Source organism: Halichoeres trimaculatus, unplaced genomic scaffold, assembly GCF_033239565.1.
Source record: "Halichoeres trimaculatus isolate MK-OKI-2021-1 unplaced genomic scaffold, fHalTri1.1 fHalTri1_scaffold_3, whole genome shotgun sequence".
NCBI classification, from domain to species: domain Eukaryota; kingdom Metazoa; phylum Chordata; class Actinopteri; order Labriformes; family Labridae; genus Halichoeres; species Halichoeres trimaculatus.
In genome coordinates this window covers 27817743-27834177 of record NW_027437181.1, presented here as the reverse complement: position 1 = coordinate 27834177, position 16435 = coordinate 27817743, and the positions used below count along the sequence as shown (strand labels likewise).

The 16435-nt window shown below is 40.5% G+C and overlaps 1 protein-coding gene across 1 annotated transcript in view; it reads right to left on the bottom strand.

The window, feature by feature from the left end:
- The window catches only part of LOC141787362 (CUB and sushi domain-containing protein 1-like), a 580923-nt gene that overhangs the window by 97685 nt on the left and 466803 nt on the right, over window positions 1-16435 (bottom strand). The window contains exons 33-39 of the mRNA XM_074665649.1: window positions 10565-10681; window positions 10320-10433; window positions 8299-8394; window positions 7929-8132; window positions 5774-5898; window positions 5572-5668; window positions 4415-4519 (exon numbers count right to left, since the gene is read on the bottom strand). Of these exons, the coding sequence (XP_074521750.1) occupies window positions 4415-4519; window positions 5572-5668; window positions 5774-5898; window positions 7929-8132; window positions 8299-8394; window positions 10320-10433; window positions 10565-10681 (858 nt within the window). The remainder of the gene's footprint in view (window positions 1-4414; window positions 4520-5571; window positions 5669-5773; window positions 5899-7928; window positions 8133-8298; window positions 8395-10319; window positions 10434-10564; window positions 10682-16435) is intronic.

Below are 16435 nucleotides of genomic sequence, written 5' to 3'. Positions count from 1 at the left end.
ACCTTATGACACACATGCAGGCAAAACCAGTGCGGAGCATCAGCAGGCTGTCAGGACGACTGACCAATGAAACTATTCCATTTGGCCTGCAATCTTTCTCTCTCTTCCTCTTTGTCTTCCTGTGTGTCTCTTTCTCTCCCTATTTCTCTCTGTGAGCAAACTGCTCCCACAGTTCCTCGGTTATGACAGAGCAGCGATGCTCAGTAAAATGCTGACAGGACCACAAAGCACTCCACCAGGACCGCTGGACTACAACTAGACGGTGTCAGCATTTAAGTCTAACTGACTGGATTAAGTATACTTCTGTTTCTGTTTACTTAAACATAGACGGGGGAGAGAGATGTCTCACTCTGCCCTTTAGGCGAAAGCCCCTCTGGTCAGTTTAAATTTATGAGAACATCATCATGTCCACATTCACTGACGTGTCCCCAGCAGATGCTTTTGTCCACTTAAGTAAAGCCGTAATAATACAGCAGTGGCTACAACACAAAGCACAACAGCTGGAAGAGGCTCAAACCTGGTAATAACATTAAAAACTCATTCTGGATTTCCCAATGTCTGGTGATCAGCTCCACGCTGAGATGGACAGATTTTTTAAGAGGTGCTGGTGGAACTGCCCCAAAGAGCTCCGCATAATTTGTAGTGTACAGCTACAGCACACTGGAGGTCAAAGGCCAGTCCATGGAGGGTCACATTCAAAGCAAACAGATTACATTTCAAATTATCTTTAACAATTAGCAACACTTCTTTTTACCTTGGAATTCAAGTGTGTTAAAGAGCATTGATGAGTCCATCAGCACTTTCAACATGACAGCGTGATTTTGTTTTATGAGCAACATAACACTCAGTCCTCTTTGCAGGTCAACATCCACATGCCTGTGCTGCTTACATAACACTCCTGTGTATTACAGACTAGGGATAGACCGATTAAAGGCCAGGCCGATTATCAGGGCTGATATTTGGCATTTTGGGGCCTTTTATTTAATCTGACGGCTGATATGAAACCTATTCAACACTGTGTTGTTTGCACAGAATTTCTCCCTGTTTACACTATGGAAGCCCTATATGGTCATTTAAAAATCAGTTGTGTAAAACCAAACAGAAAATTAATTCAACTGCATTACATGCCTGTTAAAGGCAGCACAAACTCAATTCTGTCCAGCTTTATTGCAGTTACATAGATATTTTGGAAAACTTTATTTACTGTAGGAAACTGAAGCTATCTCTTTTTCTAAGTTTTCATTTAACTTTATAAAACATGCTGCTAAGCCTGGGGGCTGTTTAATAAACATATGCTTGAAGGCATTTGATTGCAGTTAAGTGTTTGAGTTTGTATTGTTCAAAATTTTTTACGCCAATATTTTCACTTTGACTGCAAATCAATATTGGCTTCAAATATTGGTTATCGGCCTCCTTGCTTACTAGTAATCAGTATCGGCCCCCAAAAATCTATATCGGTCTGTCTCTATTTTTGACTGTGTGATACATGGCTGTACTGTTCAGTGACATCACTCACTGGTTTGAGAAGCTGAGATTTGAAGCCTATCGCCAGCAGATGCCATGTTGGAAAACCTGGCTCAACTAACTTCCTAGCTAACAACTTTTGGGTGATCTAATAGCTACAGTATGTCAAGTCAGCTTTTAACCATGCAAAACTTATAATCTTACACTCTTCTAAACTACTGTGGGTTTTTTTTTAAATAAACAAACATGCTGTCCATGTTATGTTTTTTTTCTCTGCCTGGCTATGTTGTGTATTCCCACTGATACTTTTAAATAAAAGTAGTTCCTGTCAGATAAAAATAAATAAAATTAATTATTTAAAATGACTTATAATTTGATTCAGTCAAAGAAAAATAATAAAACCTACAATGTCAGTAAAGAATTTCATATCATATTAGGTTAATAATTATTCATGAAGCTCATTGGGGCAATAAAGTATTTAGCAAACATTTATGTTTTCTAATGCATTTAAAGTCTTCTGTCTGATTGAGCTTTCCTAAGCGTTCATGAGGAGGAAATTAAATTTAAAAAACATGAGAGAGCAAATTCTAATTTAAACGTCTGCTATCTTATCAAACTGATCTTGATAAAACTTTATGTCCTGTGAAAAGAGGTTAAAAGCCTAATTTGTTGTAAGACCTCTTGTGCAGAGCCTCGGGCAGACTTGGAACACATTCTGCTTCAAGATGAAAGCTTTGGCCCTCAGTTTGACATGAGCACAACTTATATCTGAGTCCTATGAGAGCTCTCATGGTGGTGCAATGCATGATATACCTTTAAGTGATCTTGGAAAAACTTTAACACTAGGCATGCTGCACTTGGGCTGGGTTTTCTATGATAACAGCAAATACTTTGCTTTCTGACTAACACCATGGTATGGTGCAAATTGTGTCGGTTCTACTGCTCAAAGGCAGACTGTGACTCACAGGGAAAGGCAGAATCTGTAAAAAGAGGGATTACTGTTCTTCATTTTGATGATTATTCTTTTCAAAAGACAAAAAAAAAAAAAATCTTGCCATGTTTCTCTCCTTTTGTACACTGGCCTTAATCTCTTCTTACATAATGATCACTCCCTTACTGTTTGCCCTTTTTCCTCTCGACACCCTCCTGTGCTGCTTTGCAACTTGTTCTTTTGGTGTCAAAACATGAAAAAGCAGAAGCCAGCATCATGCAGCTAAAAGTTATGAACATGACATCCAGACATACAAAGCCACATATCCTGTTACACTCATTTAAAGAGCAACTCTTAGTCTATATCACACTGCAAACATCAATGCTCATCCCTGATCTATTTCATTTAATTTGCCTGTATAGATTCTATAGTAAAGGAGTCATGATCCTGGTCTCAAAAGACATCATAAGCCAACACATTATCGACGTAAGTATCACTGCAGTTTTTCTAGGTTAGTTTAGTTTGTGGTAAATATCAAAATGAATGGGGAATAATCTCCACCGCAGCTGCAGCCCATGTTTGTTTTTGTGAGAGCCAGTGACTCCCACACCTGCCTACTGTGCCAGAGCAGAACTGTGATAAGTACTGCTTGTGAGTGATGTCATTCAAACCTAGATGGTCAGCTCAAGGTCGCATAGCAAAAGACCAAACCTGGGCCAGCTTTCAGATCATCGAGGATAGCATTTAGTGGTTTCCAAAATCAGATTCTTGTATCATCAAATTACAATATAAAATCCAAATATCATCTTCAAAAGTCTCCAAAACCAGACTATCTAAGGAAACATGTAAAAGACATATATCAAGCTACCTATATAAAGAAGCCTCATTATAAAAACAAAACAAGGTGTGGGACATAGTGACACAAATACCAAAGTCACAAATTATGTCTTGGTTGTAGATAACTAAGACCTTCCTGCCATAAAACATTAAACCACAGCTGGATAGCTACAGACACTAAAGAACAAGACTAAAGAAAAAACTAAAGGGCTTAAGAGCCCCTAAAGAGAACCATCTAAATATCTTGAAGTTAAAATTGGCACAAAAGAGAAAAACCGTACACTCAGTGAGAATTAAATCAAAGCTAAAACAAAGACATAAGAAGCTTGCACTGGTCCCAAATATGACCATTTATCCAGGTCTTTTCAGACTGCTGAGCCATAAATGTGTTCACTCACCTACATACACACAAGGACACACACAGAAACATGTGCAACCACACTCCAACACTCACACATATCCAGGAGAGGGGACATGCTCATTGATCTAGAAGTGATTCTAAGCCAAAACAACTACAAAGGCCTGAAAAGCACAGCCATGCCCTGACAGGTGTGTGTGTGTGTGTGTGTGTGTGTGTGTGTGTGTGTGTGTGTGTGTGTGTGTGTGTGTGCGTGTGTGTGTGTGTGTGTGTGTGTGTGTGTGTGTGTGTGTGTGTGTGTGTGTGTGTGTGTGTGTGTGTGTGTGTGTGCGTGTGTGTGTGTGTGTGAGTAAGTGCAAAGAAGGTAATATGCATGTCTTTACTTCTGTCAGGCTCTGTCTGCGTGATGTAGGACACAACCTGAATCACTCATTAATGTATATGTATGTATGTACCTGAGTCTACCTGTTTTCTAATTACATCCCTGTGGGTGTGGGCCCCTGTATGTATGTGTGTGTATGTGTGTGTGTTTGTGCTCCTGTGTGGGTCCAAGCTTGTGTGTATGCTTTCAGGCTGTACCAGTTCAGGTCACTGATTCTTGTTATTTGATGTTGAAGCTTTGGCTGCGAGAGAGTGCACAAGTTTGTGTGAGTTTGAGTCTGTGGGTTTGTTCGTGGTGTCTGGACAGAAATCATCCAGTATTCACTCTCCAGTTCTTGTGTTGCAGCAGTGTAACTCTCAAACATATAACAATCTATTATTTTATTTGTTTATCTTTTTATCCATCCATTCATTCATCTATCAAGAAAAGAGTGGTAACCTACTTTTGTACTCCAGATGAAAACCTGCTGCCACCACACTGATGTCACTCTGGAAGTGAAGAAGAAGCTGATTGGATGTTGAGTTGAGGAGGGCAGGAGCAGTGGTTCCTGTAAAATACAGAGAGGCAAACAGATATAAACATACAGGAGAAACAGGGAGAAGTTTTCAAATCAAATCAATGTTTACAGGGAGCAAATTTATGATAATTGTTTGATATCTGAGTTTTTTATTTTATTCTATCAGGAATAGCTACGAAGTACATGTGTCTGCACAAACAGGAAGGGATGACATTTAAAACAAATGTTCAGCAGGCAGAATTTTGGCGATAAGTCTTGTTTAAATTCTGCGACCATCTGGGAAATATTTGAAGAGGAAGTGAGCGACCCCTGCACGACCTCTGCCCCCCTATGGACAGCTAGCATTTTAGTGTCCTCATGTGAACAACCCTCACCTGCCCCGGTGAAGCTACTCAGTGTCTGGCCACTAGATCACCATAGTCAGAGTGGGCAGCTCCCCAGTGTGCTTTCTTGAGAAGGGCAGAGTCATTCAAGTGTGTGTGTGTGCGTGTGAGCTTGCGTGTTGCCCTATGGGCAGCATGTTTTATATGTGATAGGTGTGTGACAGGTATGTGCTTGGGGCAGGTCACAGGGGAAACTCCGCTGGGAAATTGTAAAAGGTTAGATCATTCTTTATCCCACCCCATCTCTTTCCTCCCCCTCTCTTCTCTTCCATCCTTCACTCAAACTCTTTGTGAAACTCTACCTTCCCTCCATCCTCCCATCCTCCCTCCCTCCCTCCATCTCTGCTCCCCCTGTTTGACTGTCTGGAAATCAGAAGATTTCTGATTCTTGAGGAAAAAGTGTTATTTATCTAAGATATATATCATATTTTTGGTATTAAAACTCATCCATCATAGCTCTCCAGTGTGTGCTGTTTGTGTGTCTGTCTATAGTTTAAACCTGTCTTGTCTAATTCATCATAAGTCTCTGGTGTGTACGTGCATTTGTTGGTGTATGTGTCTGTCAGTCTTAATGTGTGTGTATGTGTATCTATAGTTTAGGAGCTGTCGTATCTCATCCATCATAGATCTCCAGAGTGTTTGTGTGTGGGTGTCTGTGCACAACTTTGTGTGCGTGTGTGTGTGCGGCTATTGTCATACCAGAAAATGACCCTAATTTAGGAGCTGTCATGTCTCCTCCGTCGTAGATCTCCAGAGAGTCCCAGTTGTGCTCAGTCGCAAAAGTCATCACTTGGATCTAAATGACAAACAATGGAAATAAATGAACTTCATAGTTATTGTGCCTCGTCCGCAGTTGTTGTTTATATTTCATGATTATTTATGGGTTTATCCTCATTTGTACCTGTATTCCAGCCCCCTCACTGACATGTATCCTCCACAGACAGTTGAGACTGTTGGGGTAGGGTTCAGGATAGCCAGGAGACAGTATTGTACCTCGACGTTCAGTCAAATTGCCACTGCAGGGGACTAGGAAGAAGACATGAAATATTTATTTCTTGGCAAAGTTTATTTAAGATGCTACGAGGAGAATCTGTTCTAATTGGACTGCCTCGCCACCTTCTGGGCCGGAGTGTCTCACACACTGTCACAAAGATGTGACAGGCATGTGTTTGTTTTGGAACAACTTTTCTTTGTTCAAGACAACTTTTTTACAAGAAAAAACACGACAAGATAAGGTATTTATCAGTACAGTAACTAGCACTGTTGTCTGAAACGTGACGTCAAGCAAACCTAAGTTTGTACCAAGCGGCAACCTGTGAAAATGAGACAATGTGGAAGTGCTAAAATCTGCTGTTTCTCCAGTGTCCACCAGATTAACCTATTTACAGCCTGGTTCAAAAAACATCTCCTGTCTGAGTCGCTAATTTTACTATCAGCACCCACTGTACAGGGGGTGATATTTTTTTCTAACTAAGCGGTTCAGAGAATATTAAGATCCTGAGCTTGCCCAATCAGAGGCACAGCTCAGGTCATGTGACTGACAGGCGCCCTATAGCTGTATGCAAAGTCCTTGCCACTTCCAATAAGGCCGCGATTCCCGATGAGCTTCATTCCCCGTTTCAGAAACAGACAGGTGACATCAGGGAGACAACGCCAATGTTTAATACAGTCTATGGTTTGTACCGTATGTCTGTAGCTACTGTCTACTTACAGCTCAGTGCTGTGAAATGTGTCAGTAATATGTTAGTGTCAGTGAATCCTGGTCATGTCCTGCTAGTCATCTACCAAGCAGAGCCAACATAACCTCATTCTTCATTTTATTGATAGACTCTTAAGTTTGAACAGACCACTGCAGAATAACTGCTGCATGAGGGTTGGAATGAATATTATCACAAACAGTTGAGCCCCTGTGTTTTAGCCCTGTGTTTTAGCCTTTATCTTGGGCTGTATCACTCTCCTATTAAGCTTTTTCTGCTCTTCTGTCCTTTTTTTGTCTGACAGTTAGGCTCCAGTGTCCATCATTACTACAAAATTAATCACAACAATCGTTTTTAGCTGAAAAAAAACACAAATCTCTCACTCCTAAACTTTGTCAGCCAGTGTGGTAGGGCTGAACAATTTATCGTTTTCAGATCGAAATCGCAATTTTAGACAATGCAATTTTGAGATTGCCAAAGCAGCAATTTTTTGCAGCGCCCCTGACTGACTCAGGATCTGTTGTGTCAAGTACTATAAACATTCTGTTTTACAAATTTGTAGACAATCTATATGTTAAAAGTGCTGGTAAGCAGGTCAACAACACAAAACCTCTGTTAAGGAGTAGAAGTTGATGAAAACAGATTACTTATCATCACTATTGATGATTAAAAAATCGTGAATTGCAATATCTGCCAGAAAAATTAGATCTTTTCCTAAAATCATTCAGCCCTACATGTGAATATCCCAAAGCTTGATTTGAAGAAAATCGTGAATCAAATTGAAATCACAATATCTGCCAGAAAAATCGCAATTCAATCTTTTCTTAAAATCGTTCAGCCCTACAGTGTGGTGTTGTCATAGAAACTTAGACATGCTGTAAATCCTGCTCAACCAGATTGGGAAGCTATGAAGTAGTATTTTTAAATAACCTATGTTGGTGCTGATAGTCTCATTTTTAACTGTGGATTACGATCAGGCATATATCTTGAGGGGAGACTTTTCAAGATCACTTTCAGACTCCTCAAAGCTCCTTTAACTAAATAGCTAACAGAGAGGACAGGGGTACAACTGAGCATACTCAGGAACAATATGGTGTTTAAATGAGCACAACAGGGGTCCAGAGAGATGAAAGAAAAATGATGACAAACATTAACTATGGCATTAACTAATGTGACAGTTTGAACTGTTTGCAGAAGGTGTGCTCACAGCAGTGGGAGAATTCACACAGGCATCATTTTGAATTGGATCTAATGCCAAAAACGTAAGTCTGACAGTGCTGTATGATCCAACAAAAGAGCAGATTCTCGACACTGTGAGCTGTTTACATTCTCTACACGTTCAGGGTCGGTCGGTCTTACCAACACAGGTTGGGGTTGTTGAATTCCACTGTGCGAGAGCACCTGGCACAGCCTGGCACCGGATGGCACTGGATCCTTTCAGCAGGTAACCTGGGCTGCACTCGAAGCGAACCACAGAGCCAGCCGAGAACTCTGAACCAATCCGTCTGCCGTATCGAGGCTCTGGCACCGAGCTGCACTGACTGTCACTGGTACGAGGCACAGCTTCACAAAAGAAAGGAATCAAGCAAAGAAGACAGAAAAGAAAGAAAAAGAAGAAAGAAAATGAAAAAAATATCTACGGAGAGAGTTTCACTTTGAACTTGAATTGAAGGCAAGTTATTGAGTGTAGTTGTGTATGAGAGAAGAAGGATCAGACAGTGAGGGTTACCTTGGTAGACGAAGTGAAAGCCTCTAGCTGACTGGCCACTCTTGGCATTGAACCGCAGCATAATCTGATTGGAAGTTGCTAATGGCAATGTCTCCCCTGTGGCGTACAATTAGACACACACACAAACACACACACACACACACACACACACACAAACACACTCACATATGAACTAAAAACTGCCCAACTTTTTGTGTAGAAAAAATACACACAGCTTTTTTCCTTATTTATAAAAGAGGCACAGACCATATAGACTTGTGGTTTGACAGGAGCAGATACAGATACACACACACACACACACACACACACACACACACACACACACACACACACACACACACACACACTTACACACACATGTCTACCCAGCCTGTCTGCTCCACTGACACTCATAACCATACATTTAACTTTGCTGGTTTACATTCATATCTCAGCACTTAGCGGGGTTTCTCATTCATTTTCGCCTCAGGCCAAAGCACAGTCCACACAATAACAAGACTGCACAAACAAACACACACACACACAAGCCTAAAGACACACACACACAAACCTTCAGACATACACACACACACACACACACAGATTTATATGCACAGGCTACACAAGCAACCCCAGTAACAGTGATAAATGAGAATAACATGGTGTGGTGTGGCTGACATTTAGAACTATCATTAGCTGTGTCGAGATGTGTGTGCGCGCCTGTGAGTCTGTGAGTGAGTGTGTGTGTGTGTGAATGCATAAAGTTTGGTACGTGAGTGTGTGTTCTAATATGTTTGTGTGTGTCAGGATAATCAGTCAGATAGCTGGAACAATGTGCTACAAAGCTGTTTGACTGTGTGTGTGTGTGTGAGTGCGTGTGTGTGCCCGCGCGAGATATGGTAATGATGCGACTAACATTATTTTGTAAAGCCTGGTGTGTTTCACTCTGTGCTGCCAGTTTTAGCTTAAAGGAGGATTTTAAAGACCAAAATTATTTAAAGGGATATGACAACTATTTTACACTTTCAACTGGCCTCTGACCTAACTTCGATCAATAGTAGTTTGAAAAAAAAGACATAAAGTGCAGCTACAAAAGCTACTAGCATGGCTTTATATCATGATGAACTCTGCTGCTAAGAGAAACATTCAGTAATGTATGCACAACAAAACAAAAAAGAGAAGCAAAAAATGCAAGTCTACATATCAAGAGGAAAACCCAGGAGACCCATCGTATAAATCAAGAAATGTTATCATTTTCTTTTTTATGGTTGATGTTTGAAGCATCAATCTTTACTCTACTTGGATACTGGGAATGTAATTTTCCACTTAAGTACCCAACTGAGTGAACACTGAAGAGGAAATATTTAAAAAAGCCCTGATTTCTTAAGAAAAGAAACTAAATGTTGATTCCTGTGGGATTCCCCTGCAGCATGCCTCCTGGCCATCACACTCAACAGAAGAACACGTAACTCTGAGGCAATGCCGGCACATTTTGCTTACAACTGAGTTAATAAATATTTCCCCATATTTCATTCTCCTTACTACGTTGTCTTCATCACTTCTGCCTCTCATGATACAGTCTCCATCCACGCAGACTGTGACTGTGCAGTAACTTAAAGTTAGCGAGCTGGGATGACTCAAAGTTGGAGAAAAAGAGGAACCCGGAGAGGATTGTGTTAAGGAGTATCAGCACTACTTTATATTGTATGGCCCCACTGAGACACTTTCCACCGCTGATTTCTGCTTGTAAAGATAACCCATAATGGATTTTCACCAAATACATCACTGTCAAATAAATTGTGATAACGACTACTGGTGCCGTGTTCTACAGCCCCCAAGAGCTGCTTCCTTACGGATGATTTCATTATTTTATCTTCTCTCAAAGATGTGCTCAGGAGCAGAGAAAATAGAAGAGAAAACTTTTCAACATTAAAACTTAATCTCACGCTGAGTCATAATTTGTTAAGCAAGAATCAAGCAACAGTTCCTTTTGGGACAAACAGCTGTTTTTTAGCATCAGTATCTGCAGATGGTGGACTCACCTGAATGTGACCCAGCCAGGGAGCTGAGCAATCGTGCGTTCTCATTGGCTCCGTCAAAAAGCTCCACCGAGTCGTTCATTGCAGTCTGGAAAACAGCAAACTGGCCAAACACCACTGGAGAAAGTCAAAGGGCAGAAAAATACAACATGTCAGACAAGTTAAGATCGAGTTGAGCTTTTATGGAGGTGTATTTTTTTTATTTGTGTCCATAACAAGACGTATTTTACGCTCAGCTTTGTACTCACCAAACTGTGGGGACACAGTGATGCTGTACGAACACGTCTGTCTGGTGGTGTAGTTCAAAGGATAATTTGGTGACAAAACAACTCCTTCGGATCCTCCATACTGTCCACCACATGGAGCTGTGGAGAAACAGAATGGCATTTTGTTTTTTAAGTCAGAAAAAAAATCTAATTCTTAAGACCTTTAGCACAAAATCAAAGTAACAGCACATGCTAGGTTGGCATGGTGTGCAACAGTACCACAAAGTCTTTGACACCCAGGAACCAGACGGAAGTCTCGCCTAAAAACACACATTTAAACCAGCAGTGTGCTATTCTCTATGTTGATGTGTTTGCATTAAGAGAATGGTTGTGTGCGAGATGTTGGTCGCAGAGTTTTTGATGGCCATGTGTGGGAAATCAGTCAGCCTTAAAGCGCAAATATGCAGATGTGTCAAGATAGTTTCGATGGGAAAGCAGTGTTTTTAACTAACTTACAATACGCTCTATAGAAATCTCAGCAGGCAAGGCATCAACACATTACTTCAAGATGTGCTGAGGAGCTGCACTGAACTACCTCCAACATAAAAGTGAATAAAAATCAGCTTTTAGGATAGTAAGAGGTTGCAGTAAATAAACAGTATCTGAAAATTTAATAACATCAAACAAAGAGGGCAGTCTGAGTGATGGCCCTGTGGTCGTTCAATGTGGACTCCAACTGAAGCTCACTGAGTCATCAATGCACTTTGGTGAATACTCTTTCTGACTCATACAAAGGTGCATCTGTCAACACTTACCTGGTATTCTTAAGAGCTATCTGCTAAATCACTGTGAAGAATTCTCAGAGCTGAAAAGGCAACTCAGAGTACCTTCATCTGATGCAATCTTAATCAATTTCTTTGTCTTACCTACTCAGATCTTAATAAGCCATTAATGTTTGATTGAAAACTGGAAATGGCTTGTAATAATACTGTGTTAGTCTAAACTGTTGTCTCATGTTGTATTTTAACTGCCTTGACAAAGTGTTTATCTGACTTTTTAAAGAAGTTGCATTAAGGAATACAAAGCCAGATATTTGCGTGCACCTAAAATTAAATGACGCTGCACATGTTGAGTTCTGAACGGCTCAAGCTAGTGATAGGTGTAAAGTGTCCATATATATATATATATATATATATATATTTATATATATATATATATATATATATATATATATATATATATATATATATATATATATATATATATATATATATATATATATATATATATATATATATATATATATACAAGGACACTGAACCTGAGCCTATTCCAATTCAGGATACAACAGGAGTTTCTCTTATGAACTCCAAACTGACTACCGAATATAAAAGAAGCCGCTTCTGACTTGGAGAGGGGGTTTTCTTAAAATCTATGGAGGTTTTACTAAAGGTTTTTCTGAGGTCTTTGGGGGGAGGGCTTTTATGCTGTAAGAGGCCTGGGAGGATGGAGTTAGTTGATTCTAAGCAGACCTCTGACCACACTTTTGTTCCAGATGGCTTGTTTTGAATACGTTTTTCAATTCAGGCTGACTTCACTTCCTGGCTGATTGGACTCCGCATCTTCTTCCTCAATAGTCTAATATCAAGGTATTAGAAAATTCAGTGATGAAGTATTTAGGCAGAAGAATTAGGGGCCCGACGAGGCCTGCAGGAGGCCCGAAGCACCGGGAAAAGTCACTACAACATGTGGCTGCGTCCGCGGATTGGCTTCATTTCAAGTGTCAGACAGGAGATGTGGTGAGAGTCTAGGGTATAAACACATAAAACCAGTTTGAAACCCTTCCCTCCTGTTTAAAATAGTGAACATAGGACAATTTCAGAAAAACAAAGACTAAGAGTTAAAGCATTTTATGATACTGGGTTGTTGTCTTATTCATACTGCAGGTGGTCTGATTAATTTGTCAAGCAGTGTATATCCAAGTGGAGAGAGTGAAGGAGAAACACAAGTTCATTATTTCAACCGTGAGCAGAGCCCTGACCTGTAACACACCACCAACTTACACCCATGCGTTACGGCTACCTTAGCTCATTGTTTCCTTTGCAAGTTTTCATTTATTGACCTTTAAAAATCTTGTTCATACCATTCAAATTTAATGCATTTCAAGCACAGAAAGCACTCTGAAACAGATACTGTAGTTTGATGTCTCATGTTGCTGGGGTAATGTGAATATTTTCTGGGGGGGTGAAAACGATTACATATAGTACTGGAATTTTGACTGGGATTCATTTGGAAACATTTTTCTCTGAATACTGATGTAGTTCAGTTTAAATTAGCAAGTTCATTATATAAGTGATTTATAGCAGATGGTGACAATGTGACATCATATCCATTCCTCAGAAAAACTGCTGACTTAAGCTGAGAGCAGCAATAAGAAAAGATGGTGGACAGCCTGAAACCAGCAGAGAAAGATCCTGCACCATCAGCAGAGCGGTGGTGGCTTCCCAGGTCCAAGCCTCAAATGTTTATTCAAGAGAACCAAATGTTGTGTTGTGAAGACACCCCTCAGGCCCTTCTGTTGGCTCAATTTACTGTTGATTCAGGTTCTTTACTGATGGAAGCTTATGTACAGCCAGTTGTTGTAACATGTGTGTGTGTTTGTGTGTGTGATCAAAGAGTGTATTTCACAAAACATGAATACTAACTTGTGAGGAAACAACTTTGTTTGGGTATTTTTCAGAACTTTGTCAATGTTTGGTTTTGCCACTCTGGGTGCTACTTCATCATCTCGGCCTGTGCTGTTTGGAAAGGTGCTTCAGGAAACCAATTGTGCATCATCAAAAAATGAATGAGCAGCAACTGGACTTATCATCCAGAACAACGAATAAATCTTTTCCTGTCAAATGATCCTCACAGAGACAGAAAAGCCCATTTGTGGGAACAGATCATCTGTAAGTTGACTGCTGAGTGTTGTCACAGATAGAAAAATAAACAGATTATAAAGCAAAGACTGACGTGACATGCATTGATTTTTGAAATATTACTCTTTTTTTGGGGGGTTCAAGAGGAAGGGAAATTGTAAAAATTGCTTTTGAATCACAATGTTTGTTGAGTCACAGCACTCAAGAGTTGTAATGCAGCAGAATGGAGACAAAAGCATGTTGTACCAGCTGTAATAGTTCCATTTCAGTTTCAAGGCAGGCTTCACATATGGAAATCACAACGATCAGTAGATCAAATATTTTCTTTACATTGCTAAAGATCTGCATAAACTTTATTTTATGCAGATCCCCCCCACCACCACCACCACCTGTCAACATGGGTAAAAAAAAGCAAAATGTTCCATGTTGCACAAACGCTGGTCAAGCAGGTAATGAGTCTCAGATCCACCCCCAGCTCAAACTGGCCGACAGATCAAACTGTGGATGGACTGTGGGGTTTCCAGGTGTGAATGAGTGCAACAGCGTTTGTGTGATCCAGACTCTGCTGAAAGGAGAGCTTGGCTCACAAACAAACTCCTCTGAATGCACAGAGGTTCAGATGAATAAAAAAAGAGTGAGGCCCACATATATCAGCTACATTTAGTATTCAAGTGAGGCTCTGCCATGCCTGTACCGCAGCCAACTTCACATATTGTACGTTTCCAAAAAATTATGATGTTGGATCAAGGTCAGGTGACTAAAGTGGCAAGCTAGCCAACTTTCCTCTCTGTTTGACCATAAAAAAATCATTGTTGTCATGTTTTACGGCAGAATTATTGTTCAGCTGCAGTGTCCTGACATTGGAACATCCAACCAGCTCACTTCAATACAGCTTGAAGGATGCAAAGCCAAAACAATACAAAACATACTCATACTTACAGAGTACACTGTAGCTACTGTATAACTATGATAACAACATAACAAGCAACCCTTCAAGCAACAATGTCCAAACATTTTATTCACTTAGTTGCTTCAGTCATTTAGAAGCATCATATTGAAATGAAGCATTCAGATTTTAATCGTGCCTCTCTTCTTGGTTTCTTTTCTTCTTACCGCTGGGAGCACTGCCCACTGCACTCAAAGCTGGTGAGTATATCACTACTCTCATCTGTTATTTTTATGCATTAAAAAAAACTTATCTCTGCTTTGGCTGAAGAGATGTTTAGTTTAGCAGAAAACATATGTTGTCCCCAAAAAATCACTTGGACCCTTGTGGTTAACAGGCATTGTTACATAACGTATATAAAAAGTGTTGCTTTTGATCTTTGTGTGTATGCACGCAAAGATAGTGTCAAACTTCAGACCCAGCTGCCCAGAAGAACACTGGTTCATTTCCAAGTTGTCACCTTGTAACTCATCTGATTAAATGTGTTTAAAAATATCTTAAAAAGGAGTGATTCCTTTGATTGACTGTTGAAGGATCGTAGACTGCTGAGAAACACACTCATATTTTCCAGTAATAGCGCATATTATTGTACTATGAGGGAGTAGCTAAAATGCAATAGTTTTATATGGAGGCTGTAAATCACATTGGAAACTTTAAAAGCAATCTGGAAAAGTGCTTTAGCATAGGGGCACATCATTTTGTACCTGAGACAGCAGACCTGCAGCACCCAACTCTTTTCCTCTTCTCCTCTTCTTGACAAAAAACCCAGCAGGATGAAACTTCAGTGAATGAATTTATGTGGTGCTGAGCTGGTGCACAGTGTGGGATCTCCTGTATCAGCACACTGAAAACTCAAAAGGCCTATTAATCCCCACAACCATAGCATGACCTGCTAGAGGCAGACCCACCGGTAGTTTGATCCATCTTGAGCGCCCCCAGAGAGTTACAGACCTTATGTGTGAACAGCATGTGGGCGTGCACACATTTATACTGCAGGTTAGGCCAGCAGAGGTCAATGAAATTAGTGTCAGTGGCTTTAATGTGTGTGTGTGGTGTGCAAGTGTGGAAAACAGCAACACAAAGCACATCTGTCAACGTCAACACACACTTACTCAGGTACACACACACACACACATACGCACTCGTGGCATTTCTTATCGCTCCTGTTCTCACCTCTTCTAGCCTCCCTTCTTCTTGTCTTGTTTTAGCTGTTGGAGTGCATGGACCTCACTGGCTCTGTCCCAATGTCCACCCACACCCTCAGCTGTGATCTCTAACAGACTTCAACTATCATCACCTCTGGGCTCAGAGAAAATGTGAGAGCGGGAAGGTGCAGAGGTTAAAAATGCTGCGTGATAAAAGGAGCAGGGGGTGGGATTGATTCAATACCTGAGTCATAGGACTCACAGGTGAAAGCTTGAACATTAAATTGAGAAAAGGATGTTTTTTAATATCAAGATTGTTTGATAACAACACATTATAATGACAACATGTCTCTGGGATTCCTATAGTTTCCTACCAGAATCCATCTGGACCTTAGGATCTCTTATGATAAAGATAAGCAAAATTATCCCAAACCTGCTCCTTTGATTCAAACATACAACACCCAAATGCTAGGAGACAGCCATTTTTTCGAGCTTTAGTTTTTTTTGTTCTTTTTGGGATGTTTTTTTTTTTTTTTTTCTGGAGCCCCCCTCAGGGGTAAGTCCCTCAAGCAAAGTCTTCAGCATTCCACTCTTGTGGAAACTGTGCATAAAGGGCTCAAAAAGTCCACCAGAGGAGCCTGAAGCACTTTCCGATTTCACAGAAGTACAAACCCTGAGCCCCTGCGGACTTATCGGGGACAAGTGTCAAAGTCTATGAGACCGTGAGTGTGGACATTGAGACTGAGCCCAAGTTCCTGGCTAAGCTTTGCTCAGTAAAACTGATTTACACAGCGAGAATGGAAAATGCAAAACTTTTTGGTTTTTACTTCTTTTTGAGACAGTTGTTGTACTCCCACCCACTCGCCCTCCTGCTTCCCAGCCCTATCCTCTCCTGCTTTCT